Source organism: Budorcas taxicolor, chromosome X (genome assembly GCF_023091745.1).
Source record: "Budorcas taxicolor isolate Tak-1 chromosome X, Takin1.1, whole genome shotgun sequence".
NCBI classification, from domain to species: Eukaryota; Metazoa; Chordata; class Mammalia; order Artiodactyla; family Bovidae; genus Budorcas; species Budorcas taxicolor.
The window spans coordinates 62,888,193-62,916,128 of record NC_068935.1 but is presented as its reverse complement, the minus strand read 5'-3'; the positions used below and the strand labels follow the sequence as shown (position 1 = coordinate 62,916,128).

General features: G+C 62.7%; 1 protein-coding gene across 4 annotated transcripts; it reads left to right on the top strand.

The window, feature by feature from the left end:
- Positions 1 to 114: 114 nt before the first annotated feature.
- On the top strand, positions 115 to 25,254 carry FLNA (filamin A). Of its 4 annotated transcripts, XM_052663536.1 has the most exons (48): positions 115 to 198; positions 3,201 to 3,609; positions 6,652 to 6,900; positions 6,989 to 7,086; positions 7,209 to 7,356; positions 7,800 to 7,918; positions 8,013 to 8,090; positions 8,184 to 8,346; positions 8,423 to 8,623; positions 9,148 to 9,285; positions 9,371 to 9,494; positions 9,611 to 9,747; positions 9,848 to 10,041; positions 10,123 to 10,236; positions 10,328 to 10,471; positions 11,345 to 11,468; positions 11,552 to 11,712; positions 11,800 to 11,890; positions 11,985 to 12,154; positions 12,416 to 12,533; positions 12,625 to 12,887; positions 13,107 to 13,704; positions 13,790 to 13,963; positions 14,050 to 14,212; positions 14,290 to 14,450; positions 14,539 to 14,709; positions 15,089 to 15,212; positions 15,303 to 15,459; positions 16,064 to 16,253; positions 16,410 to 16,433; positions 18,645 to 18,892; positions 19,000 to 19,095; positions 19,280 to 19,382; positions 19,472 to 19,612; positions 19,719 to 19,847; positions 20,029 to 20,202; positions 20,301 to 20,462; positions 20,561 to 20,764; positions 20,841 to 20,993; positions 21,110 to 21,232; positions 21,353 to 21,619; positions 21,751 to 21,888; positions 22,057 to 22,172; positions 22,703 to 22,835; positions 23,584 to 23,760; positions 23,925 to 24,143; positions 24,229 to 24,432; positions 24,767 to 25,254. In XM_052663536.1, the coding sequence occupies exons 2-48, from the start codon at positions 3,237 to 3,239 to the stop codon at positions 24,952 to 24,954; spliced, it is 7,944 nt and encodes a 2,647-aa protein (XP_052519496.1). In that variant the 5' UTR covers positions 115 to 198; positions 3,201 to 3,236; the 3' UTR covers positions 24,955 to 25,254. The 4 variants fall into 4 exon arrangements, with proteins under 4 accessions (XP_052519496.1, XP_052519497.1, XP_052519498.1 ...); XM_052663537.1 differs by lacking the exon at positions 16,410 to 16,433; XM_052663538.1 differs by lacking the exon at positions 19,000 to 19,095.
- Positions 25,255 to 27,936: the final 2,682 nt, after the last annotated feature.

Genomic DNA, 27,936 nt, shown 5'->3' with positions numbered 1-27,936 from the left:
TAAGGCCTTCTCGTCGGGCCGAGTCGGGCCGGGTGCGGGGCGGGGGTGCGGCCAACAAGAAGGCGGGCGGCAGCGGCCCATTCGCGTGGAGGCGCCCGGCGCGCAGCAGACGCCAGCAGAGCCCCGAGGCGCCAGGCGCGGGCTCGAAGATCTGCCAGGCGCCACCCCGCGGCCGCCGGCCGCCCGCAGGGAGAGAAGGTGAGGCGTCCGCGGCGGGCACCGAGCGGAGCGGTTGGCGGGCACCGAGCGGAGTGGTCGGCGGGCAGCTCACGGAGTTGGTGGTGGGGTGCCCGGGGCCAGCTGCAAGCTGGGGTGTGGTGGTGCAGCCGCCTTCCCTGGTTTCCTGGGGAATCCGGGTCTGGCTCCGCAGTGTGAGAGCCCAGCAGCCACGGGGGTGCCCTGGGAGAGTGAACTGGGGGGCAGGTCACTGCATGACTGTCCAGGAAGGCAGGGCTCTGAAGCAGGACGTTGTGTGGGGTCAGGGCGAGAGGCCACCTGGAAAGACACTTTGCAGCCAATATGCCCCCAGGAGGGATGTCGACGGTCGGTTCCTCCCTGACATCAGTGCTCTGGGCATTGGCTGCTTTGGGTAGAGGTGCGGGGCTGGCTTCTGGGCCGCTGCGCTCCACTGGGGCGAGGGCACACGGGGTTGGCCATGCTAGATTCGAGGCTGGGCCCTATCCCAGGTTGGCTCTGAGCTGGATGTTCACTGCCAGGCAGGATGTGAAGGCCAGCCCCCGCCCCCCCCTCACCCGCCCCAATTCCTGGGCCAGGAGGAGTAGGTGATGGCCGCTGGGAGACCCACCTGCACGGGCTCCTAGCAGCGCAGTCAAGGTGGGAATTCAGCCCTGGAGCGCTGTCAGCCTGCCTGCCACACCTGGGCTTGGGCAGACTCTCCTGCCACCCTGTGCCTCTCTTTCACCAGCCGTGGGAGGGCCTGGCTTGGGGTCTGAGGGAAGGAGTGGGGGTGGGAGGCGGGGTGTGTCTAACAACATCCAAGAAATCGACTCCAAATAAGGGAAAATATGAAAGAGCTGTATTTCAGCTTCCAGGGACTGCCCTATCTGGGGGCTTTGGGATGGGGCGCCACCTGGTGGTGATACTATGTCCCCTGGGGACAAGAACTCGTTACAGCCCCATCTCTTATCACCCCCCAAATAGGGAAGAAGCCTAAGGCTGGCAGCCAGGGCTTCTGTCCCCCTTTCTGCTGGAGTTGGCTGCTGGTTACTGACGCTGACTCAGTTTCCCTGCTCTCTGCAGATTAAGAAAAGAACACAGATAATGCAACTGGATGGCACTTGTTGAGTGACAATGAACTCTCAGTATGATTCTCTCCTTGGGGGACTGGCTCTTCAGGGGGGCAAGGGATCAGAAGGATGGCTCTCATCTCTGCTTGGGTGGGGCCTGCTAGGGAGGAGTCTGCACGGGTCCCCCTCTACTGCTGTCCCTCCCACCTCCATCCCAGTCCCCAGACACCATGGTGTGGAATTTTGCACAGGTGTGTCTAAAGTGGTCAGGCCTTTAGACTGAAAAATGTCACTGGTGAGCAAAAACCAGTGTGGGGTACCAGGCAGCCCCAAAGAGAGCATGCTGGAGGCCAGGTGCTGACTGCAGCCCTACTGTGGGTGACACAGTTCCCAGGGCTGTGAGAGTTGGCCTTATTTGGGCATGCTGACCTAGGGGCTCCTTTCCCACTGGTCTTTAGCAGAGAACTGAGGTACTGCTAGTAGGAAGCTCGATCTAAGTACGAAGCAGGAGGGACAGAGACATGCCTTTCTGGGGAAAAAAAAAAAAAGATGTGAAGAAGGGAACATCCTGCAGAGGGGAAGGACACAGGACCGAGGGAAGTGAGTCCACTCTGGGGACGAAGCCACCAGTAGGCTGGCTTCTCCAGACTGAAGAAGGTGGCAGTGACTGTCCCTGAGAGGCCTCTTGCTTCTGTGCCTTTGTTGGTCTTAGTATCCCCCCCATAGTCTCCAGTTATCTACAAGAAAATGTATTTTGAGCGAATAGGTCCCCAGTACCCAGTCCTGGCTCCACGGCAGGCCCCAGCTGCCTTTCATGGTTTGCCCCCCTCAGTCCCCTGGTCCCCCTGTCTGGGAGGCCTCCTCTGTTCTCCCATGACCCTGAAGCCCACTGAGACCCAGGTGCTCAGAGTGCATTATCGGAAGCCCGGGGAAGGTCCCTCTGGCAGCCTCCTGGGTCACACTGGGCTCAGGGGCCATCCCAGCCACGGAGGGGAAGCCCCTCGCGCCTCTGGTGGCCTGCCGGTGGGTGAGGCAGGCTTACCCGCCATCTCTGCATGCATCGCATCACAGGGCGCCCCGTGCCAGTGCCCACTGGCATGCCCGGGCCCCTTCCAAGGCTGCTGGCTCCTGGAGCGCCGGTGGCCTCCTGGCCCAGTGCCTCATTTCCTCTGGGGTGCAGGGGGGAGGGAGGGAGGCGGTTGGGACCGGCGGGCGCAGGCCAGGATCCTGCAGAGGGGGAAGGCTTGCTGGGGCAGGGGTTCTGGGGGTCTGGGGGTCTGGGGGGCGGCTTAGGGTCGTGCGGCTACGGGCTTCCCTGGCGTGGTGCACGCACGCCCGGGGCGGGCAGCAGAGCCTACTCCGGACCCGCACTCTCCAAGGGCTCGCCCCTTCGGATCGGGCCCTTTCTCTCGGCTGCCGGCGAGGCGGCTGGCTGTGGCGCGGCCAGGGACCCTCGAGTGCCGGAGGTTGGGGGGGAGGGGGCGGCGGGGACCGAGCGGAGTCTACGTGACTCACGGAGGGCGAGCCACCCCCCGCAGGGGCCTTGGGGAAGGAAAGTCCCTTGTATGGTGTGCCCGCTGCAGGCCAAGCGGTCCCCCGCTCTAGACGTTGCTCAGCCTTTCATCGCTGCAGCGTCTCCTACAGCGCGGGAGGGAGACCTCAGCATTTCCTCGCAGCTTCGCCCGCTCCGGGGCCAACGACCCTTCCCGGTGCCTGGGGGTCGGGTCAAAGAGGCGGGGCGGGGGGGGGACTCAGGGGGGCATTCCAACGGGTGGGGAGGGGCGGGGCGGTGCGGCCGCGAAGCCCCACCCCGCCGCGGCCCCGCCTCCTGGCCCCGCCTCCATCAGCATTTAAAGGGCTCGCTCTCACCGCAGCGCAACCTCAGCTGTCTGCCTCGCCCTGCGCTCGCTGAGGTGCCTGCGACTTTAATTAAAGGGCCGTCCCCTCGTCTAGGCTGCAGCACCGCCCATCGGTTCCTCGCGCCTCAAAATGAGTAGCTCCCACTCTCGGGCGGGCCAGAGCGCTGCGGGCGCGGTTCTGGGCATCGGCGCCGACACACGAGACGCCGAGATGCCGGCCACTGAGAAGGACCTGGCGGAGGATGCGCCGTGGAAGAAAATCCAGCAGAACACGTTCACGCGCTGGTGCAACGAGCACCTCAAGTGCGTGAGCAAGCGCATCGCCAACCTGCAGACGGACCTGAGCGACGGGCTGCGGCTTATCGCACTGCTCGAGGTGCTCAGCCAGAAGAAGATGCACCGCAAGCACAACCAGAGGCCCACCTTCCGCCAGATGCAGCTCGAGAACGTGTCGGTGGCGCTCGAGTTCCTGGACCGTGAGAGCATCAAGCTCGTGTCCATCGGTGAGGGCGCGGGCCGCCCGGTGGCGCTGGCGGGGCGAGGGCGGGGGTTTCCGCGCGTCCTCCCCTCTTCCCCGAGCCGACCCCTAGCAGACATCCCCTTAAGTTGCGGCGCTGCCCCGGGGGCCCTCGGGGCCGCCCAGCTGCGTGCGGGCCTCGAGAACAAAGGCTCGCAACCCAGCGGTGCGTGCGGACCGCTACGCGCCCCCGCCCGCCGGTCCCCGGCTGGCCCACGCCCAGGCTGAGCTCACATCCTCCACAGGCCGCGCCCCTGCCGCTGCGCCTGCGGTGGGAGAGGGCCGGGGCGGGGTAGGGAGGGAGTGGGAAGGCGGTGCGGTGGGCACTAGCCAAGCTCTGGCCGTACGCCCAGCGCCCCATCTCTAACGAGGAGAAGGCCAGGACTCTCCATCTCCTATAGCAGTTGGGAGATGGCTCTTGGGCCTCGGGACACCGTTGTGTTTCCTAAACAGAGGCTTGGAGCTTGTGGGTCCCATTGTCTAGGACCCCTCAACTGAAGATTGCTCCAAGTTTAGATCTCCTTTTGGGCACTGGGGGCCCAGAGAGGACCATAGCTAGCCAAACAGCACCTGAGATAGGTTTGGGTGCTGGCTTGTAGTTGCTTAGACACCCAGTTACTGTTGATTGCGGGCCAAACTCTTGCTTCCATGTAGGACTTGCTTTTCTGCATCTAGAGTACAGGGGTTTGCTGGGAGGTACTCCAACATGTGCTGGGCTCACTGCCAGCCCAGTGTCCGTGTCACTGGGCTGGTGAGGCTGGCACTGACCAGGCCTACCACATCATTCCCAGGCACCTCTCGAGATGGGAGCCACACAGGGACCGGCACCAGAACTGGTGACTTTGGAGGGGGGGCGGCGATGTGAGACAGGGAGCAAAGGGGCACCAGCTTTATTTTCTTCAGCAGTCAAAGAGAACTTCCAGCGGCCCCTGCAGTCCTGGCCTGGTCCATGCTGAGCCTGAGAAAGTGAGGGACCAAGACTCAGGTGCCCCCAATCACTCTGAGCAGGTCTCGAGGGCCCCACCTCTTTTTCTGGAACGCAAGTCCAGGCTGAGGCCCACTCCCCAGTCCCATACTCAGTCTAGCCAAGCTGAGTCATCTTTGAGCCTTGGGTGGGGGGGCAACCGGATGTGGGGAGGCGAGCCACACCCCAGTTGTCTGGGGGGGGTCTCTCCCCCCACCCCCGCCCTTCTTCTCCTCCTCTTGTGAGCTGGCTGGAGCAGGCCTAGTTCCCAGAGCTTTGCCATATAAGGCAAAAAAATGTTGGAAAGCAGCAGTGATTAGGGGAAGGAGGGGGCAGGCTGGCCCCGGGGCTGGGGAAAGGGGGTGGGATGGGGCGGGGCCATCCAACCAGTCAGTCTCTCAACACTTAGCCCAGTCCTTCCAGCCCTCTTTTGTGAGTTGGATGGGACGGCCTGAGCCAGCCTCCTATGGACCAGCGGGGGGGGGGGCCCAGCCCCAGGAGGACCGATGAGCTTGGCCTTGTGTGTCCCCTCGTGGGTCTGGGTGGACCTCAGGCCTCCCGAGGGCTCTGGTGCCAGGCTCAGGGTTCTGGGGATGGGAACCTGGTGGGAAAGCACAAGTGCTCCCATGTACTTGGTCTTCTCTGAGCCTTCCAGTCATCCCTAGCCTGAGACCCCCTCTCTTGCCACTTGGCAATAGTGCGAGGCAGTGGTATAGGACTGGGACGAGCCCCCCGTTGAGAACTGGGAGGCCACTCTGCTCTGAGTGGTGTTGAGCTGGTCTTTGAGGTGGGGCCTGCTGGGTTCAGAGGCTGCCTGGTCCCCACCCCCCAGTTGACTTGCTGGACAAGCATTTTCTCCTGATTATTGGTGAGTGGAACCCATCAGCAGGGATTCCAAAGATAAGCGGCCCTCCTGCATTCTCAGACCCAGCCCTAAGCCCCAGTCCCCAAGCGCTTGAGACTGACACCCAGAAGGGCCTTGGGTGGGGCCCTGAGGGGTTGCCATGGTGATGGGGTGCAGGGTGCCTGCCCTAACCACTTCCTCTGTGGTAAGCTTGGTGGCCACCCGCCTGCAGCCCAGCGGCCTGATAAGTGGTGAGGAGGGCGGGCAGTGGCTGAGCCTACTGCTGAGACAGCGGGACTCTGGGACCCCACCCACAACCCCCTACTAAGCGAGGGGCCCTGGGTACCCAACCCAGGCTGGCGGGCCCCACCCCCGCCCCCACCGGGCTGGGTGAGGGGGCCCCTGGAATGTGTCCTGCTCGGCATCCCAGCTGGCAGGCCATCCCTGCTTGGCCCCAGTGAGTCAGGGCCAGACCGCTGGTTCCTTGGGGCGCCCAGCCCCTCCCCTGAACCAGGCCAATGGCCCAACCCCCAGCCTGGCTCTGTCAGGGGAGGGGTGAGCATGAAGGAAGTGGGGGCAGGTGGGGGTTCACACCCTCCACCCAAAGGGTCCTTGCCCAACTTCCCCAGCCTCAGCCATTCACGCCCCAACCCTGGGCCAGCAGTTGTATTTCCCAACCCAACCCCCACTTGCCTTCCTCTTCCCCAGTGCCTGCCCAGGGGCCCTGGCATCAAGGCCTCGGGGTCCAACTGTTCCCCCTGCCCCTCCCTTGGAGACCTCTGGAGAGGGGCCTGGGCGGCTGCAAAGCACTCATCCACTCTCTCTCTCTGGAACCATCTTTGGGGATCGGGGCCCCGTCTGCAGCCTGGATCTGTCACCTGTCCGTCTTCTGGGCCCCCATGGCCCCGGGGCTTCTGGCAGCTCCCCTGATTGTGCTGTATTGGCACTGCATGTCTGGGGAGGTTTTACCCCTGAACCTCCTTGATGCTCTCACAGGCACCTGCACCCCACCCTGCCTCACGGAGGCCTCCTCCTCCTCCTCCCTGGGGCCCGCTGTCTCCCACACTCGCCAGTGCCTGGGAGTGGCCTGCTGTCCCGTGTGTGCACTTCCGCACCCCCACCCCCGAAGCCATGTGTGCACATGCGTCTGTGCCTGTGCCCAGTCCCCCTGCCCCGGGTCAGCCGTGCCCACCCAGCGCTGCCACTCATTGCCCTTGCAGACAGCAAGGCCATCGTGGACGGGAACCTCAAGTTGATCCTGGGCCTCATCTGGACCCTGATCCTGCACTACTCCATCTCCATGCCCATGTGGGATGAGGAGGAGGACGAGGAGGCCAAGAAGCAGACCCCCAAGCAGAGGCTGCTGGGCTGGATCCAGAACAAGCTGCCACAGCTGCCCATCACCAACTTCAGCCGCGACTGGCAGAGTGGCAGAGCCCTGGGCGCCCTGGTCGACAGCTGTGCCCCGGGTGAGGGGTGTCAGGTGTTGGGGGTGAAGGGGACGGCCTGTGGCGAGGTCCCGTGGTCCCTAGACTGACGACTTTCCTCCATCTGCAGGCCTGTGCCCTGACTGGGATTCCTGGGATGCCAGCAAGCCCGTGAACAATGCACGGGAAGCCATGCAACAAGCTGATGACTGGCTGGGCATCCCTCAGGTATGCCCCCCTACTCTGACCAGCAGGGTCTGCATGGGGGCCGAGGTCCCCATGGGGAGAGGTGGAGTGTCCCAGGAGCCCAAGGCTTGGAGGCCCACTGGCTCCTCCTTCTGTCTGTGAAGGTAATCACCCCCGAGGAGATCGTGGACCCCAACGTGGATGAGCACTCCGTCATGACCTACCTGTCCCAGTTCCCCAAGGCCAAGCTGAAACCGGGGGCTCCCCTGCGGCCCAAACTCAACCCGAAGAAAGCCCGAGCCTACGGGCCAGGTGAGGGAGCCAGGCAGAAGTGTTCCTGTGAGGTCACCTTCTCCCCGTGGGGCCACATCCTCTGGGAAATGTCAGCTCCTTGGGAATCTTCCATCATGTGGCCGCCGGGTTATCAACTGCCCTCTGCAAGTCAGACAGGAGTGGGTCAGGGCTGATCAAAAGCAGCCCCTGGCTGGATGTTCCCCACGTCACACCCACCCAAGGCAGAGTGTGTTTAGGGAGTAAGGACCCATCCACTTTGCTGTAAGTGAACTTGAGACCCAGCCAGGTTATCTGACAGGAGCCCGAGTCCCAGCATGCTCAAGCGAGCATTCTAGAAACAGGCCCAGGCCTGTCGCACAAGAGCACCAGTTCAGAAGGGAATAGGGAGGGGTGCTGAGTCCGTGTAGGTGAGGGGGTGGCCCTGACGACCAACCCGTGGCTTCCTCACCCTTCCTGGGCAGGCATTGAGCCTACGGGCAACATGGTAAAGAAGAGGGCAGAGTTCACTGTGGAGACCAGAAGCGCCGGGCAGGGAGAGGTGCTGGTATACGTGGAGGACCCGGCCGGGCACCAGGAGGAGGTAAGGCAGCCTGCAGGTAGGGCCTCGAATTGCCAGGCCTTGGTGTGCCAGGGGCTGCTCCGAATGAAGACTCACAGGCTCCTTCCCACCCTAGGCCAAAGTGACCGCCAATAACGATAAGAACCGTACCTTCTCTGTCTGGTATGTCCCCGAGGTGACGGGGACTCACAAGGTGAGCCCTCAGCCTGAGGGGAGGCTGGGAGCAAAAGCTGTGGCCAGGGGGGACCCCAACCCTGGCCTCACGGCCTGCCCCTCCTGGGAACAGGTCACCGTGCTCTTTGCCGGCCAGCACATTGCCAAGAGCCCCTTTGAGGTGTATGTGGACAAGTCCCAGGGAGACGCCAGCAAAGTGACTGCCCAGGGCCCTGGCCTCGAGCCCAGCGGCAACATCGCCAACAAGACCACCTACTTTGAGATCTTCACGGCTGGTGAGCGGAGGGTGCTAAGGCCAGCAGGCCCATGGGAGGACGAGAGGCTGGAAACTGAGCCGCTGCTTCCCAGCAGGTGCGGGCATGGGTGAGGTGGAGGTGGTGATCCAGGACCCAGCAGGCCAGAAGGGTACCGTGGAGCCTCAGCTGGAGGCCCGGGGCGACAGCACGTATCGCTGCAGCTACCAGCCCAGCGTGGAGGGCGTCCACATGGTGCACGTCACTTTCGCTGGGGTGCCCATCCCTCGCAGCCCCTACACAGTCACTGTGGGCCAAGGTAGGCCAGCCCCAGCTGCCTTCCACAGGACACATCTCCAGCTGGGCGGTCTTGGATGGGGGCAGCCGGGCACGTGCTGCTGCAGCCCTGCCCTGGCTCCTGGGACGTCTGTGCTTCCACTGTTGGGGCCTCCTCCTCCTCCTCCTCCTCCTCCTCTCGCCTTCTCCCTCTCTCTCTCTCTCCACGCTTTCACCTTCGGAAGAGCTCGCTCCAGCTGTCTAGAAACCTGCTGCTCTCTGCTCTGCCCACAGGGTCAACGGTACTTGGATCTGTCTTCCTCGGGGGTCAGGGGTGGGTGGGCTGGGTGTGGGGGCTGTGGGGGGAGCTGGTGTGGATGGAGCACAGGGAAGGAGGCCTGCCACATCCGGGCCTGGGCCCCAGGTCCTTGGGTCATGGTCCCTTCCGGTTCTTTCTTACACGGCCTTCACCATCCCGGGCAGCCCACCGGCCCAGTCTGGTGGGAGACAAGGGAGGGGATCACCCTGCACTAGTTCCCAGCAGCTCAACCAGTCCTCTGCTCACAGCTTGTAACCCAGGTGCCTGCCGCGCTGTCGGCCGGGGTCTCCAGCCCAAGGGTGTGCGAGTGAAGGAGACAGCCGACTTCAAAGTGTACACAAAGGGGGCGGGCAGCGGAGAGCTGAAGGTCACCGTGAAGGGCCCCAGTAAGTTGGCCTGTGGCTGGGGTAGGGCGATACCAGCCCCTGGCCACTGCTCAGCAGGCCTGAGGCCTCCCCTTGTCTCTGACAGAGGGCGAAGAGCGTGTGAAGCAGAAGGACCTGGGTGATGGTGTCTATGGCTTCGAGTATTACCCCATGATCCCCGGCACATACACCGTCACGATCATGTGGGGTGGCCAAAATATCGGGCGCAGGTGAGGCCCTGGATGAGCGCTTTAGAGGTGGCACACCTCCTCCCCTGCAGGGCTCAGGCCAGCCTGCCTCCAGGATGGGGCCTTCGGCACTCCCCTGGGTGGCTCTCTCCTTGCAGTCCCTTCGAGGTGAAAGTGGGCACCGAGTGCGGCAATCAGAAGGTGCGGGCATGGGGCCCTGGGCTGGAGGGCGGTGTTGTCGGCAAGTCTGCAGACTTTGTTGTGGAGGCCATTGGTGACGACGTGGGCACCCTGGGTGAGTAGGTGGCTGCAATGGGAGTACCCCGGGGGCAGAGGCTGGCGAGGGCCATCCTCCCGGGGCTCCAGGGCCCTCACGAGCTGGCGGCTGTTGTCAGGCTTCTCAGTGGAGGGCCCATCGCAAGCTAAGATTGAGTGTGACGACAAGGGCGATGGCTCCTGCGATGTGCGCTACTGGCCACAGGAGGCCGGTGAGTACGCGGTGCATGTGCTGTGCAACAGTGAGGACATCCGTCTCAGCCCCTTCATGGCTGACATCCGTGACGCGCCCCAGGATTTCCATCCAGACAGGGTAAAGAGCATGTGCCGCTGGGTGGGGGGGCCTGAGGGGGCTGACACTCTGTGCCCTGAGAACTGGGTGGCCTCCCATCAGGTGAAGGCACGTGGGCCTGGATTGGAGAAGACTGGCGTGGCTGTGAACAAGCCAGCAGAGTTCACAGTGGATGCCAAGCATGGCGGGAAGGCTCCTCTCAAGGTCCAAGTCCAGGTGAGGTGCTCCCCCGTGCCAGAAGCAGGCTGGGCAGGTGCCCAGACCTGGTCACTGACCAGGAGGCCTCTTGCTCCCGCCCACTTTGCAGGACAATGAGGGCTGCCCAGTGGAGGCAATGGTCAAGGACAATGGCAACGGCACTTACAGCTGCTCCTATGTGCCCCGGAAGCCAGTGAAGCACACGGCCATGGTGTCCTGGGGAGGCGTCAGCATCCCCAACAGCCCCTTCCGGGTGAGCCTTTAGTCTGCTTCCCTGGGGCCCCTGCTTCGTTTGATACAACTCTGATGAAACTTGCACGCCATACAATCGACCCCTTTCCAATATCCAACTTGGTGGTTTTGGGTGAGTTCCGAGTTGTGCAGCCAGCACCACAATGGAAGATGAGGCCGTTTTCACCATCCCCTAAAGAAAGTCGGCAACCCTCTAAAGGCCCCCTGCCCTGGCCTAAGCAGCCTCTCCTCTCTCTGCTTTCTGGCTGGGTGGGGATGGACTCGTATCCCCTGTGGCCTGTATATCATGAGTCATTGCTTCTTGCCTCTCAACAGCTGGATGATACACCATTGTGTGGATAGACCACGTTTTCTGTTTCCAGTCATTTGCTGATGGACATTTGGGAGTTTTTTCACCTTTTGGTTGGCAGGAGCTGTGCTATGAATGGTCCAGAATGGGTGTTAGAGGGGACGAGTGATCTCATGTCTCTGGGTGGATAGATACCAAAACATGGAATTGCAGCATCATATGGTTGCTTGTGTTTGGAAAAGGAAAGGGAAGTCGCTCAGTTGTATCTGACTCTTTGCAACCCCACAGACTGTAGCCCACCAGGCTCCTCCATCCATGGGATCTTCCAGGCAATAATACTAGAGTGGGTTGCCATTTCCTTCTCCAGAGATCTTCCCGACCCAGGGGTCAATCCCAGGTCTCCAGCATTGTAGGCATACACTTTACTCTCTGAGCCACCAGGGAAGTCTGCTTGTGTTTGAGGGGCCATCAAATGATTTCCGAGGGTGGTGGTACCACTCTGCATGCCCGCCGGTGGTGGGTCAGAAAGCCCCTGCCTGTCCTCCAGGCTGGTTGTGACCCTGCACTTGCCCCTGTGCCCTGCAGGTGAATGTGGGCGCTGGCAGCCACCCGAACAAGGTCAAGGTGTATGGTCCAGGAGTGGCCAAGACAGGACTCAAGGCTCATGAGCCCACCTACTTCACTGTGGACTGCACGGAGGCTGGCCAGGGTAACTCCCTGCCTCAGGAGTGGGTGGCCGGTGGGCATGGCATCCCTGTGAGGTCCCTAGCCCCATGCTCTCCTCCACTGCAGGTGACGTCAGCATCGGCATCAAGTGTGCCCCGGGCGTGGTGGGCCCTGCCGAGGCCGACATCGACTTCGACATCATCCGTAACGACAACGACACCTTCACGGTCAAGTACACCCCCCGTGGGGCTGGCAGCTACACCATCATGGTGCTCTTTGCTGACCAGGTGGGTGCTGCTGCTCCTGGCCCCCAAAGATGGCTGGGTGTTGGGGTGCTGCTCACCTCTCAGCCCTTCTCCTCCCACCCCTTGCAGGCTACGCCCACCAGCCCCATCCGGGTCAAGGTGGAGCCTTCCCATGATGCCAGCAAGGTTAAGGCAGAGGGTCCTGGCCTCAGTCGCACCGGTGAGGACGGGGACCCTGTGGGGAGGTTGGGGCCCCGAATGGGGTATGTATGTGCACATGCAGGAGCCCCTAGAGGGTTGCTGTGTCTCCTCAGGGGTCGAGCTTGGCAAACCCACCCACTTCACGGTCAACACCAAGGCTGCCGGCAAAGGCAAGCTGGATGTCCAGTTCTCAGGGCTGGCCAAAGGGGACGCAGTGCGTGATGTGGACATCATTGACCATCATGACAACACCTATACCGTCAAGTACACGCCTGTGCAGCAGGTAGCCAGCTCCCTTGATAACCCCCTGTGGCCACACCCGTCTGTACACCTGCTGAGTCTGCGGGCCCCTTCATGTGGTGGGCTGGGTGGCTGGCTCCAAGAGACTTTGTGCCCACTCTGGTTTCTCACTTGGGACAGAGTGGGCACAGCAGTTGGAGGGTCCAATGTCTCTAACCACCCAACCCCCATGCCCGAGTTGGAAAGGCACAGGACAGGGGAGCTCAGCCATGACTTCTGACCCTGTCTTCTGTACCCTTCTCAGGGCCCAGTGGGCATCAATGTCACTTATGGAGGTGATGCTATTCCCAAAAGCCCCTTCTCAGTGGGAGTGTCTCCAAGCCTGGACCTCAGCAAGATCAAGGTGTCCGGCCTGGGAGAAAGTAAGTTGCTGGGGCCCTGGCATAGCTGCTGGCGATGCCCAGGCTGCCTAAGTGGCCTCATAGTCCTGTCTTCCCCCCATTGCTTCAACAGAGGTGGATGTTGGCAAAGACCAGGAGTTCACGGTCAAGTCCAAGGGCGCCGGTGGCCAGGGCAAAGTGCTGTCGAAGATCGTGGGCCCTTCAGGGGCAGCAGTTCCCTGCAAGGTGGAGCCAGGCCTCGGGGCTGACAACAGCGTGGTGCGCTTTGTGCCCCGTGAGGAGGGGCCCTACGAGGTTGAGGTGACCTATGACGGCATACCTGTGCCCGGCAGCCCCTTTTCCCTGGAAGCTGTGCCCCCCACCAAGCCTAGCAAGGTAAGGGGGTTGCCGGGGCCACAGCCCATGTTTGCTTTGGACCTTACTCCTTCTCCTTTTGGTCCTTCTGAGCGAGGGCCCTGCTCAGGCCTGTGCCCACCTGGTAGGGGAGGGAAGCCAGAACGAGAGGAGAGACAGATGGAGTCAGGCTGGGATCTGAGGGTCAAGGATCAGAAAGCTGGTGCAGCTTGGGCTCCTGACCCGCCCCTCTTCCTCCAGGTAAAAGCCTTCGGGCCAGGGCTGCAGGGGGGCAGTGCAGGGTCTCCTGCCCGCTTCACCATCGACACAAAGGGTGCCGGCACAGGTGGCCTGGGCCTGACAGTCGAAGGCCCCTGTGAAGCTCAGCTCGAGTGCCTGGACAACGGGGATGGCACGTGCTCTGTGTCCTATGTGCCCACTGAGCCCGGGGACTACAACATCAATATCCTCTTCGCCGACACCCACATCCCTGGCTCCCCATTCAAGGCCCATGTGGTTCCCTGCTTCGACCCGTCCAAGGTCAAGTGCTCGGGCCCTGGGCTGGAGCGGGCCACGGCTGGGGAGGCCGGGCAGTTCCATGTGGACTGCTCGAGCGCGGGCAGTGCGGAGCTGACCATCGAGATCCGCTCCGAGGCGGGGCTGCCGGCCGAGGTGCACATCCAGGACCACGGTGACGGCACGCACACCATCACCTACATCCCCCTGTGCCCTGGGGCCTACACCGTCACCATCAAATACGGCGGCCAGCCCGTGCCCAACTTCCCCAGCAAGCTGCAGGTGGAGCCCGCAGTGGACACCTCAGGCATCCAGTGCTACGGGCCCGGGATTGAGGGTCAAGGTGCGAGGCTCTGCCGTGGGACATGGGGGCAGGGGAACTGGGCCCCCTGGAGCCCCCGTCTTCCTCTTCACGTCCCCACCCACAGGTGTCTTCCGAGAAGCCACCACCGAGTTCAGTGTGGATGCCCGGGCTCTGACACAGACTGGAGGGCCCCATGTCAAGGCTCGTGTGGCCAACCCCTCGGGCAACCTGACTGAGACATACGTGCAGGACTGTGGCGATGGCACGTACAAAGTGGAGTACACGCCATATGAGGAGGGTGCGTGTCGGGGTGCCAGAGGGACTGCGGGAGGTGAGGGGTCAGGGCAGTCTGGGACTCTTCTAAGTCAGCCCGCCCTCCTGCAGGACTCCACTCTGTGGATGTGACCTACGACGGCAGTCCTGTGCCCAGCAGCCCCTTCCAGGTGCCAGTGACTGAAGGCTGCGACCCCTCCCGAGTGCGTGTCCATGGGCCAGGCATCCAAAGCGGCACCACCAACAAGCCCAACAAGTTCACTGTGGAGACCAGGTGGGTGAGAGCCCCAGAAGCAGGGGCTGCGGTGGGCCTTAGAAGTTGGGGGATAACGAACTGTCTGTTTGGACTAGGGGAGCTGGCACGGGGGGCCTGGGCTTGGCTGTTGAGGGCCCCTCCGAGGCCAAGATGTCCTGCATGGACAACAAGGATGGCAGCTGCTCGGTTGAGTATGTCCCCTACGAGGCCGGCACCTACAGCCTTAACGTCACTTACGGCGGCCACCAAGTGCCAGGTGAGCAATCGGGTCAGCTGGGGTCTGTCTGGGGCCACCTGCCTGCCCTCCAGCCTGTCTCAGAAATGCCACCTTTCGGCCCCCACAGGCAGTCCTTTCAAGGTCCCTGTGCATGATGTGACAGATGCGTCCAAGGTCAAATGCTCTGGGCCTGGCCTGAGCCCGGGCATGGTCCGTGCCAACCTCCCTCAGTCCTTCCAGGTGGACACGAGCAAGGCTGGCATGGCCCCACTGCAGGTCAAAGTGCAGGGGCCCAAAGGTGAGAGTGTGTTGGGTGTGGGGGTCAGTTCAGGAGGGCCTGGTCCCCTGAGGGAGGGCGTCTCGCACACCTTGGGGTGGGACGCAGGTGGGCAGGCAGTTGACCGAGGAGCCTCAGGTGACACCAGAGCCAGTGACCTGGTGAAGGGGACCAAAAGGACATAGACCACTGAGCAGAGGTGGGAAGGAGAGAGGGCAAGGGCCCAGGTGGTACCCAGATTAGTGTCTCATGTCACAGAGGCTTAGGGCTGTTCCTGGGGACGGCAGGGCTAGGCCTGGGGTGGGGGCTGAGTATACATGGCTCAGATCTGGCTTTTTAGTGTAGTGGGCCTAGGAACCCAGAGCACCAGCTGAGACTCTATCTCTGGGACTGGGGTCAGGCCTGGTGGAGCCGGTGGATGTGGTGGACAATGCCGATGGCACCCAGACTGTGAACTATGTGCCCAGCCGTGAGGGGCCCTACAGCATCTCGGTGCTGTATGGAGACGAAGAGGTACCCCGCAGGTAAGGAGCAGGGCCCTCTGTCATAGGGGAGGGGCCCTGGCCTGGGCACCAAGAGCCATTCTAACCACCCACAACATTCTGGCCCGACAGCCCCTTCAAGGTTAAGGTGCTGCCTACACATGACGCCAGCAAGGTCAAGGCCAGCGGTCCAGGGCTTAACACCACGGGTGTGCCTGCAAGCCTGCCTGTGGAGTTCACCATTGATGCCAAGGACGCTGGGGAGGGCCTGCTGGCTGTCCAGATCACGGTGAGCAGGCCACGTGGGGGCCACCTGGCCTTGCTGTTTCGCAGCTCTGGGTTCATGGCAGGTGGGGAGGGGAGGGACCCAGGCCTAAGGTCCACAGCCTGGGGCAGATGAGCCAGTCTGGGGTCTCTGGTCTTCCCTAGGAGCCAGGCCCCCGCCTCTAGGATGGTGGTCACAGACCCAGGCTTCCCCTACACACATACTTGCTCACTTCTGATGTAACTAAAGCCCTTAGTGCCTCAACTTTTCTGCCTGTAACATTCTCCGGGGCCAGGTATAAGGCTGGGACTCTGGGATCTTTCAGAGGAGCTCGTCCTATTGCTGGGGCTGGCCCTGGGGTAGAGGACTAGGGCTGAGAAGTGGTTGGGGATAAAGCAGGATAGGTGCCAAGTTTCCTGGCCATGCCTGTCATCGGGGGCTTCCCTTTTGGACCTTGCCCGTGGGGAAGTAAGTAAAGGACAGTGCTGGATGCAGGCAGCCATTTTGGGCCATGGTGGCTGACCCTGCAGCAGCAGTGCTTGACACTTGGTCCTCTGAGAGGGCCTGAGGAAATCCTGGGCCAGGGAGAGCTTGGACCAACTGTTCTTCCCTGTGCTCTGCTACACAGGACCCGGAGGGCAAGCCCAAGAAGACACACATCCAAGACAACCACGACGGCACGTACACTGTAGCCTACGTGCCAGACGTGACAGGCCGCTACACTATCCTCATCAAGTATGGCGGTGACGAGATCCCCTTCTCCCCATACCGTGTCCGTGCCGTGCCCACGGGGGATGCCAGCAAGTGCACTGTCACAGGTGAGCCCAGCGTGCCAGCAGCCATGGCGCTCAGCACGGGGCTTGGGTGTGCCTGTGTGCAAGGGCTCGCTGCTTGGGGCGGCGTGTGGGAGTGGGGGCCGCCCCCTTGAGTGACTCACCTGACCTTTCTCCTTGCTCTCTGCCCTCTCACCTCAGTGTCAATCGGAGGTCACGGGCTAGGTAAGCTGCTTGCTGGGGCCACTCCCAATGCCCCTTCTGCCCAGAGGGCAGCTTCCTTTCCTCTTCCGGCTGATTCCCAGGATAGTTCCAGCTGCAGCTCTTGGCAGGGACAGAGGGGTGGTACTGGAGGGTTAGGGGCCAGGGAGGCCTCTGGAGCTGGGCATGAGTGCTCCGGCCCTCCCCCTCTCTGGGCCTCTGTTTTTCCACCTGAGAAGTCGGGTTGCAGCTGTGAGCTTTGGGGCGAGGTGCATCCTGAGAGGCACCCCCCTGGGGGCTCTGGGGTCTGGGGATCTTGGCGCCCCGGGGCACTCTCGGGGGCGGGCAGTAGGCCCGGTCTCTTTTCACTTCCTCCTTCTGAATCCAGGGTCTCCCCCAAGCAGCGGGAGTCCCCAGCCCCAGCCGGATCCACAGACCCCCGTCCCCACCTCCCAGGGGCCTCCGCGTCCCGGGTCAGGGGAGGTGCCAGTGCATGAGTGGGTGGGGCTGGCTGGTAGTGCCGTAGCACCAGCATTGACTGCTTGGGCGGCCAGCATGGCGGGGCCCAGCCCAGCCTCAGAGTGCCAAAGTGCACTCGGTGGCCCACCCTCTTCCCGCCTCCCTCCCTTCCTGCCCCTCCCAGCAGTGACGTTATTCAGATGGTCCCCAACCAGACCTGGGAGGGGAGGCCCGCCCCAGCCAGGGATGCCAGCAAGAGGCCACAAGTACATGGGAGCCTCTGGAGGCTGGAGGCCTGGACCTTGGCCACGGTGGCCCTGGAGAAAGCTAGAGGGTGGCAGGGGTTTGATGACTCCGTCCAGGGGGCCTCGGGGTCTGAAATGACAGGCCCGTGTGCCCGGGCCAGGGGGTAGGACCTTGGGGACCAGGGGCAGGGTCGAGACTGGGGCCGAGAGAGCGGTCTTGGTTTACCTTGGCCGCCATGTGCCAGCGGAGGCAAAGAGCCCAGTTGGGGAACCGAAGTCACTTCGGTATCAGTTGCAGGGCTGGCTTGGGCTAGGCTGCTGGTGGGTGGGTGGGGCTTGAGGGGAGAACCTCAAGGGGTGGGGGGCTTCAAGGATGGAGCAGCCCAGACCTGCTGAAGAGCTGGGTGCTGGGCAGGGAGCACGGGCAGTTGGGGTCAACTGAGGTTTGGGCCCAGGCCACTTGCTAGATGGTGGGTTCAGGTTCCGAGCCAGGGAGAGCAGGTGTGGCTGTGTGTGAGGTGAGGCCTCCCAGTTGGGGGTGGGCGGTGGGGGTCCAGGCGTAGTGTTCTGGAGCCCCGCAAAGTGGGCACCCTCAGTGGACAGTGCAGTTCAGGGGCCGGCCAAGTGGCCGGCTGGGGACCCCCTTGAACTTGGCCCTGGGGTGGGTTCGGTGTTGCCAGCTGCTTCCCTGGCAGGGGCCGGGCTCCAGAAAGCACTCGCTGCCAGGCCTCACGGTCCCCAGCCCCCCAAGCCTCCATGGCTGAGCCCAGATCATAACGTCACTGTCCCTCCCCTCTGCTCTCACCGCCTCGCAGCCGTGGCTCTGGCTTGGGCCCCCTGCCTCCCTGCCCTCTGGGTACTGGCCCCCCTGCTGCGCTGCGCTGCCTGGGTGCTAACCCCGCTGCCTTCCTGCTTCCCTGCTCCCGGTTCCCTGCCTGCACCAAGCCATGCCCGGCTGCCCCTTCTCTGCAAGCCTCCGGTCGAGCGAGCCTTCTCAGTTGTCAGGAAACTCCAATTGCAACTTCAGGCCCCAGGGGTGGGGAACAAGTGTCACATGCCCCACACTGCAGCAGGACTCTGCCTCACCGCGTCCGCACACGGCACTGGGGGCCAGGGCATGGCCACAGGGGTGAAGGCAGCCCGAGGCTCAGCTGTCAGTCAGCATGGTCCAGGGCACCACTGGCTGAGGCCAAGTTGGCAGGGGAGATGGCAGCAAATGCTTAGGCCCTGGCAGTGGCCTCGGGGCTTTCCAGGCCCTTCTTCTTCTCAGACTCTTGGATGCCCCCCATTGGGCTTTTCCCACATGGCAGGGATACCCCCCGAGACAGGACTCCCGGGCTTGAGGTGGTTCAGGGGAACCTTTCCTGCCTTCTGAGAAATCACTCACCATCCCAGCTTGGGGGGCGGGAGGCCTGGCTGTGCTTGGTGGTTGGCAGTAAGAGGCCTGGGCGGCTGACACGTGGATGGCCGCGGCCTGAGCACCAAGCTCATGCCCCGGCCCCCCCTTCGGGGACCCACCCTGCCCCACCAGGTGCTGGCATCGGCCCCACCATCCAGATAGGGGAGGAGACCGTGATCACCGTGGACACCAAGGCGGCGGGCAAAGGCAAGGTCACCTGCACCGTGTGCACGCCCGATGGCTCTGAGGTGGATGTGGACGTGGTTGAGAATGAGGATGGCACCTTTGACATTTTCTACACGGCTCCCCAGCCCGGCAAATACGTCATCTGCGTGCGCTTCGGTGGTGAACATGTGCCCAACAGTCCCTTCCAAGTGACGGTCAGGAGGGACTGGGGCTTGGTGGGGGTCTGGGCAGGGACCTGGCTCACCGCCCCCACGGGGCTCACGGGTTTGGACAGCCTCGAGCTCTGTGCCTTGCTCTGCAGGCTCTGGCTGGAGACCAGCCCACGGCACAGCCGCCATTACGGCCTCAGCAGCTGGCACCACCATATACCTACGCCCAGGGGGGCCAGCAGACCTGGGTATGGCTTGCCCTGCCGCCTCCCAGCTCACCCCGCCCTCGGGGACACTTGGGGATGGACCAGCTGGGTGTCCCGTGAGGCCCTGTTCCACTATCTGCGAGGGAGGGACCCTGGAGCCTACCACTCGGGACTCCCTTTCCCTCCAGCTCCTCACTCAGGCCTTCTGTGTCTCTGCCCCCCGCAGGCCCCAGAAAGGCCCCTGGTGGGGGTCAATGGGCTGGATGTGAGCAGCCTGAGGCCCTTTGACCTTGTCATCCCCTTTACCATCAAGAAGGGCGAGGTCACTGGTGAGTGCAGCTGGGAAGGGGCTAGGGAGCCACAGAGGCCAGAGAGTGCCCATGGGCTGCCCTGACCCAGGCCCCCCTCTCCCCTGCAGGGGAGGTGCGGATGCCCTCAGGCAAGGTGGCACAGCCCGCCATCACTGACAACAAGGATGGCACCGTGACTGTGCGCTACGCCCCCAGTGAAGCTGGCCTGCACGAGATGGACATCCGCTATGACAACATGCACATCCCAGGTACGTCCACTCAGCATGCCGGACCACCTCCTTGGGGGGCAGGCTGTGGGACAGACTTGGGGATGACGGGAGGCCCTGGTCCATGTGGTCCCTATTCCTGCTACAGGAAGCCCCCTGCAGTTCTACGTGGATTATGTCAACTGTGGCCACGTCACAGCCTATGGGCCGGGCCTCACACATGGGGTGGTGAATAAGCCTGCTATCTTCACCGTCAACACCAAGGATGCGGGCGAAGGTGAGCAGCAGCTCTCATCGTGACCTGCCTGATTGAGGCGGGATGCTGTCATCTGGTGGGGGGGCTGGACACAGGAGATGCTCCCAAAACGGGGCTCCCCACCCCACCCCCAGCCTCTGCTTGCATGGTTGGTGCAGTGTCCCCGGGCACAGTTTGTACCCTCACTCACAACTCTCTCCAGGGGGCTTGTCCCTGGCCATTGAGGGCCCCTCCAAAGCAGAGATCAGCTGCACTGACAACCAGGATGGGACGTGCAGTGTCTCCTACCTGCCCGTGTTACCTGGTGACTACAGCATCCTGGTCAAGTACAACGAACAGCACATCCCGGGCAGCCCCTTCACTGCGAGGGTCACAGGTAGGGGATGGCCCGCAGCGGTGACAAAGGAGGCAGCTGGCGGTGGGGGGGCTGTCTCCCTCTCGGTGCCTGGACACATAGTGACTGACCCCTGCCAGGTGACGACTCCATGCGCATGTCCCACCTGAAGGTGGGCTCTGCAGCTGACATCCCCATCAACATCTCTGAGACGGACCTCAGCCTGCTGACTGCCACAGTGGTGCCCCCCTCGGGCCGGGAAGAACCCTGTCTGCTGAAGCGGCTGCGTAATGGCCACGTGGGTAAGAGGCTGGGCGGCAGGGCCTTCCGAGAGGGAGGGAAACTGGGTGGGGGGTGGTTGCATATCTTTCCCTGGCTGACAGCCCCGTTCTGTGCCTAGGGATCTCGTTCGTGCCCAAGGAGACAGGAGAACACCTGGTGCACGTGAAGAAGAATGGGCAGCATGTGGCAAGCAGCCCCATTCCAGTGGTGATCAGCCAATCAGAGATCGGGGATGCCAGCCGTGTGCGGGTCTCGGGCCAGGGCCTCCACGAAGGCCACACCTTTGAGCCAGCAGAGTTTATCATTGATACACGTGATGCAGGTAGGCAGTAGGGACCTGGGAGCTGGGGTCAGACTGCCATACTTGGCCCCCTGGCTCAGGGATGTCTCGCCCACAGGCTATGGGGGGCTCAGCCTGTCCATCGAGGGTCCCAGCAAAGTAGACATCAACACAGAGGACCTGGAGGATGGCACATGCAGGGTCACCTACTGCCCCACGGAGCCTGGCAACTATATCATCAACATCAAGTTTGCTGACCAGCACGTGCCTGGTGGGTACAGCACCCATGCACCTCCCCCACTGCTGGGCGACTCTCCATGCCACACTCCAGGGGCCCCCAGCAGAGGGTAACCTGTCTGGGGTGTGGGTTGTGCCTTCTTCCTGCAGGCAGCCCCTTCTCCGTGAAGGTGACAGGCGAGGGGCGCGTAAAAGAGAGCATCACGCGCAGGCGACGGGCCCCATCGGTGGCTAATGTTGGTAGTCACTGTGACCTCAGCCTCAAGATCCCAGGTGGGAGCCGTGGCCGCCTGGGCGGGTCCCAGGGAGGCCTAAGCACCAGCTCTGGGGTGCCCCCGGACAGAGAGACGTGGCCTGGGTCTCTTGCTCAACTGGCTATTCCCCCACCTGCAGAAATTAGCATCCAGGACATGACAGCGCAGGTGACTAGCCCGTCAGGCAAGAGCCATGAGGCCGAGATCGTGGAAGGGGAGAACCATACCTACTGCATCCGCTTTGTGCCTGCTGAGATGGGCATGCACACAGTCAGCGTCAAGTACAAGGGCCAGCACGTGCCCGGGAGCCCTTTCCAGTTCACTGTGGGGCCCCTGGGGGAAGGGGGAGCCCACAAGGTCCGTGCCGGGGGCCCTGGCCTGGAAAGGGCTGAAGCTGGAGTGCCAGGTAGGCCTGCTTCCTTCGGGGCTCTGGCTGCTCCCGGCTGGGGGTGCAGTGGGAGGGAGGAAGTCTCCAGCAGCCCCTGCTGGGGCTGGGGAGCACAGCCCTCCATGAGGACACATTCTGCCTTCCTGCAGCCGAGTTCAGCATTTGGACCCGGGAAGCTGGTGCAGGGGGCCTGGCCATTGCTGTTGAGGGCCCCAGCAAGGCCGAGATCTCCTTCGAGGACCGCAAGGATGGCTCCTGTGGCGTGGCTTATGTGGTCCAGGAGCCAGGTACTGCGGTCTGGCTGGGGCCAGCAGGCTGCCCCTGGGGGTGGGTGCCTGTCCAGGTCTATACAGAGAGCTCCACCTTCTCCCCCTCTCAACACCCTGAGGCCCCAGGGCCTCTTGGGCTGTCGGGGGGAGGCATGCATGGCCATCTTGTTCTCGCTCCCCATCCAGGTGACTATGAGGTGTCAGTCAAGTTCAACGAGGAGCACATTCCTGATAGCCCTTTCGTGGTACCTGTGGCTTCTCCGTCTGGTGACGCCCGCCGCCTTACTGTTTCTAGTCTTCAGGTGAGGCACTGAGAGAAACCGCCCGCCTGGGGCTCCTGTGCCCGGCCAGACCAGAGTCCCTGTGTCCAGGGACCCAGCCAGCCCAGCTCAGGGCACCGGGCTGCTTCTGCTCTGGCCGGGAACAGCCCATGCCTGGGTCGGCAGGACGCACCCCTGACGGCCGTGTGGAGTTTTTCTCGTGTCTCAGGTCTAAAGGCTTTGAACAGAAGCCTGTGCCCCTTGAGCACCAGGGCTGAGGTTTAAAGAGGGACAGCCACCTGCCAGGGCTGCTGAGTGCTGCTTGTGGGCCGGGGGCCGCCCTGCTTCCCGCCTACCCGCTGTGTGCCTGGAGTGTGTGGGGCTAGGGGTTTGGGGTGTGTGCCTGGAGCTTGCTGCCCCTCGAGAAGCACTGGCTCTCCCTCTTTAAACCCACTTGGACGCCAGATGGGTAAGTGCCTCCCCCTGGGCCTCCTGCTTCTGGGGCCCAGCCTCCCCTCACGCCCCCCCCCCGCCAGCCTCCGCTATCCTAACCATGTCTGCTGTGCTTCCAGGAGTCAGGGCTAAAGGTCAACCAGCCAGCCTCTTTTGCAGTCAGCCTGAATGGGGCCAAGGGGGCAATCGATGCCAAGGTGCACAGCCCCTCAGGAGCCCTGGAGGAGTGCTATGTCACCGAGATCGACCAAGGTGAGGCCCTGCCCGGCCACCCAGCCATCCACCCGGGCACTGCTGGGAGCAGTGGGCCTCCCCAGGCCGGCCCTGCTGGCTGGAAGCAGGCTGAGAGTGTAAAGCAAAACACATAATCTGCAAGCAGCTGAGACAGGGCCTGGGCCCCCCGCCCCCTACTTGGGACCCAAGCCCTTGGGGACTGGGCTCAGCAGCCATGCTGCTAGAAAGGACAAAGCCCTCTGGAGGCATGATCCTGCCATTTCTTACAAGAGAGACCCCAAGTCTAGCAGTTGGTCCTGCCAGGGCCTGGAACTCACAGACAGGCTTGGGGGTGGGAGGAGCTGCTCAGTTTGACTCGTCCATGGCTAAGTCCTGCCCCTTGCTGGCTGTATGACCTCGAGCAAGTTCCTGCCTATCTCTGGGCCCCAGTTAGCATGTGGTGGATATGACATTCAGGGTAGCCTTTCTAAGGAGGCATTGAAGCAGGTGTCTTGCTTACAAAAGACTTCAGTCCAAATGCTGCAGCATCTAAAGTGAGCTTGGGCATCTGTCAGTAGCTTGGGCATCTGTCAGTAGCTTGGGCATCTAAAGCTTCATCCCTCGGGCTTCAGGATTTCTGTACAGTAGAGTGAAGGTGCCCAGCACAGTTCCCAGAAGAAGCTAACTGGGCCCCGAGACCTGCTAGACTCATACTGGTGGGCACATGCCACTTGCTCAGTTTTAGAGGAGGGACCCCAGGCCCACCACCTACTTCTCTGTTCCTCAGATAAGTACGCTGTGCGCTTTATCCCACGGGAGAATGGCATCTACCTGATTGATGTCAAATTCAACGGCACCCACATCCCGGGGAGCCCCTTCAAGATCCGAGTTGGGGAGCCTGGGCATGGAGGGGACCCAGGCCTGGTGTCTGCTTATGGAGCTGGCTTGGAAGGCGGCATCACAGGTAGGTCAGCATGGGTGGCTTCTGGTGTGTGAACACAATGACTAGGGTTCCCTCCTCTAAGCTCTTGGTGACAACAGGTGGCGTGCGGAGGTGACAAGACTCTGTTGGGGTGGGGGGTGGGGCAACGGGCCAGGCCAGCTGTACCTACCTTCCCGTGCCCCCAGGGAGCCCAGCTGAGTTTATTGTGAACACCAGCAATGCGGGCGCTGGTGCCCTCTCAGTCACCATCGACGGGCCTTCCAAGGTGAAGATGGATTGCCATGAGTGCCCTGAGGGCTACCGCGTCACCTACACCCCCATGGCACCTGGCAGCTACCTCATCTCCATCAAGTACGGCGGCCCCTACCACATTGCGGGCAGCCCCTTCAAGGCCAGAGTCACAGGTGAGCCTGGTGCCAGACGGCTGCTACACAACCCATTGCTGGACACTCCTGCCACCTCTTGGCTGTCCACTGCTCTGCCCTGCAGGTCACCGCCTCGTCAGCAACCACAGCCTCCATGAGACGTCATCCGTGTTTGTGGACTCCCTGACCAAGACTGCCACCATCCCCCAGCACAGTGCCCCAGGCCCGGGTCCCACCGATGCCAGCAAGGTGCTGGCCAAAGGCGTGGGGCTGAGCAAGGCCTACATGGGCCAAAAGAGCAGCTTCACGGTGGACTGCAGCAAAGCAGGTGGGTGTGCGGGCCCCAGCCCTTCCAAAAATGGGAGGCTGGAGAGAAAAGCAGAGAGGCTGTGCCTGGGAAAGAGCGGGTGGGAAGGCCTCTTTGGGGGCCTTCTGGGCCCCCCTGCTAGTTCCTCTGCCCTCCAGGGCCCTGGAGGAACTGCAGGTTCTTTGGTTGTTCTGGGGGGGACAGGGTGCTGGCTATTTTTAAGAAGGGCTGTCACCCCAAGACAGGCAAGGTGGGAAGGGGAGGACCCAGGGCAGGAACAAAGCGGGTCGCTGCAGTCACCACTGATGGGAGGGAGCTTGGGGCCTGGCAGTGAGGCTCTGGCCCCCACTCCCAGGCAACAACATGCTGCTGGTTGGCGTACATGGGCCCCGGACGCCCTGTGAGGAGATCCTGGTGAAACACGTGGGCAGCAGGCTCTACAGTGTGTCCTACCTGCTCAAGGACAAGGGGGAGTACACTCTGGTGGTCAAGTGGGGTGACGAGCACATCCCAGGCAGCCCCTACCGAGTCCTGGTGCCCTGAGTGCTGTGCGCCTGCCAGCCACCAGCTCCCAGGACGAGAAGTGCCCCTGCGCCCGCCCCTCGCCACCCAAGCAGCACCCGCCCCAGCCCCGGCCAGCCCTGGCCACCCCGTCACTGCAGCCTGACCCTGCCCTGTGCTGCGCTCACCTGCCTCCACATGGGCAAAGGAGAGAGGCGAGCAGAGGCAGCCTGCCTGTCTTCTTTGGTTCTGGAAGGGGTGAAGGGGGGGGGCCATGCACACCTGCCCGCTAGTTCTCTCCCCTAGCCAAGAGGAATAAAAGTTCTGCTTCCATTCTCCTGAGCATGACTCAAGCTTTGTGGCAAAGAGGGCCGACAGGGTGGCTGGAGCGGTGGGCCCAGACCACAGGCTATGGGATCTTCCGCTCCAGCCCCCTCTGCTGCCTGAGCACCTAGGGGGTACCTGGGGACTCCGCCTCCTCTCTGCCTCCCTGGGTTCCCATCCATGCAGGCCAGGGGTGTCTAGTGCCCCAAGAACCAAACCTGACATGATTGTCCTTGTCCCAGATCATACCAGGAACAGATGCTGTCCCAGGGGAAGGCCAGGCCTCGACCAGGCTACAGGAGGTTGTGTGCCGGGTGGGAGGGCCAGGTAAACAGAAGGCCAAATCCCAGCAGATTCCTGGCCATGACCCAGGCATCTTAAATGTGCCACCAGCCCCTGGTAAGGGGCTGTCCCCAAGCCACACAGGTGGCAGCAGGTGGACACCTTCAAAGCTCTGCCCCCTGGCCAGCGTCTGCCCATCCTCACTAGGTCCTTCTGAACCCGTGCCTGTCTGACCTGTGCCTGGGTGGGCTGTGCCCTCGGCACGGTAGAGCAATCTCAGCCCCTTAGCATGCTGTTCTGAATAGCTGTTCAGAATTCCCACCTTTTCCACACAGCCCGCCCCGGGTCTGCAGGTCAGGAAGGCTGTTAAAGCCAGCCAGGGCGCCAACTTTCAGGCTTCCTCTCTCAATGGGGCACCTGGTAGCCATACCCCTTTCTGGAAGCAACTTCTGGGCCAGCATGAGCCCAGGGTTCATGGCACAGTTGCTTGTCGGCCACCTCAGTGATGAGCGTGAGCTTAGGAAAGGAGAGAAACAGGATCAGACGGGCCAGGGGCCAGCTCCTGCAGGCCCGTCAAGGGCTCACCCAGCCCCCAGCCCCTTCTGCCATGGAGGGAGCAGGCAGAGTGCGTACAGCCACTGGTCTACAGACAACACTTCTAGAAGCTGCTCAGCTGGACAAGGGGGCGAAAAGAGGCAGATGCAAGCCTGGAGAAGTCCCACCCTGGGGTGGGGGCAGGGAACGGGACCCCCCCCCCCAATCAGCCCCTTCTCACCTCTGCTGGCCCACCAGAAACAGTCTCCCCTACCTGGACTCACCGAGATTCTGCCTGCTGCCTGGACCAGCCTGCCAAGAGCAGACAGTCCTCCCTGCCATCAGCCCTCCCTGCCATCCCCTGTTCCAAAGCCCGGCTGGTGGGGCCCCCCAGAGGGAGAATAGCCCCAGAGGAGAGTGTAACCAGGAGTCCTGTCCCCTCCCTGGATAACACATCGCACCCAGGCGGTCATGAGGCCCGCGGGGCAGCAAGGGGAGAAGCTGGAACCTATAGGGGGAACGACCCTGAGGACAGCCCTGAAGAGAGGCCACGGGCCAGACCAGGCCAGAGCCTCGACCAGTCGGGCAGGAGGGAGCGAGACACGGTGCCACCTCTGGAGGGCTTCTGGAGAGGGGGACACGCAGATGGCACCAGGAGCCCATCTGCCGGGGGCAAGCGGCATGAGACCTGGCCCCCCCGGAGCAGAGGAGGGGTCCAGCCACAGGTGCCCGCCGGGGCCCTTATTTCCTACTAAGCCTGGGGAGGGGGTGTCTGGTCACCCTGTGGGGAGTGGCCCCCGCATCCTGCAGGTCCTGTCTGCTCTGAGTCAGGGGGACAGGGGAACTGACCACCCTCACACCACACCGCGGGGCACCCCTGCAACTCACTATACCTGGTGCCCGCTACCCCAGGAGGGTGGGCCGGACCTAGGTGAAGAGAGGGGCACAGTGCCCCTCAGGATGGGACGGCCATCCACCCACAGAGAGCGAGCCTCAGTGTTTCAATGATGGCGACGGAGGTCTAGAGACCCTTGGAAGTCCTGCACGGCCCCCAGTCTGGGCAGCCACACCCCACTCGAGGGCACAGGGCCAGGGCACTGACGGGCACCCCACTGGAACCCAGACGGAGGCAGTGAGCCGAGGGGGGAGCAGCTGATAAGTCAGGGTCAGTGAACGTGAAGAGTGATGGACGCTGGCCACCAGGAACTCGAGTGTGTGTGTGTGTGTGTGTGTGTGTTCCAGCTCCAGTGTGTGTGTGTGTGTGTGTGTGTGTTCCAGCTCCAGTGTGTGTGTGTGTGTGTGTGTGTGTGTTCCAGCTCCAGTGTGTGTGTGTGTGTGTGTGTGTGTGTGTGTGTGTGTGTGTGTGTGTGTGTGTGTGTGTGTGATCCAGCTCCAGGTCCCAGCTGTGGACAAGTAACAGTCAGCAAACATACATAATGGATACTGGCCACCAGGAACTCGAGTGTGTGTGCATCTGTGTGTCTGTGTGGACCATCCAGGTCCACGTCCAAGCTGTGTGTGTATCATCCAGCTCCACGTCCCAGCTGTGGACAGGTCCCCAGAGGACAAGGCCCGCCACCTACAGCAGCCTCCTCCACAGGCCAGGGGCACCCTCAGGAGGACTTCTGCACCCGGCAAGGGCACGCTGTGCTGCTCAGAGATCAGGCTGGCCTCAGCCAGCTCCACCACTCGCCACGGATGTCTGCAAGGTCCCCATGAGCCCAGGGAGGCCACAGCCCAGGGAGCAGGGCTGAATGAGGGGGACTGCTCCGGGACCCAGCACTGGCAGAGGCTGGGCTGCTCCAGATGCCTGAGCTCCTGAGGGCAGGCACCATCATGCCCGGCGGGCGGAGGATGAGGACGAGGGTGAAGCCCGGGGCAGGC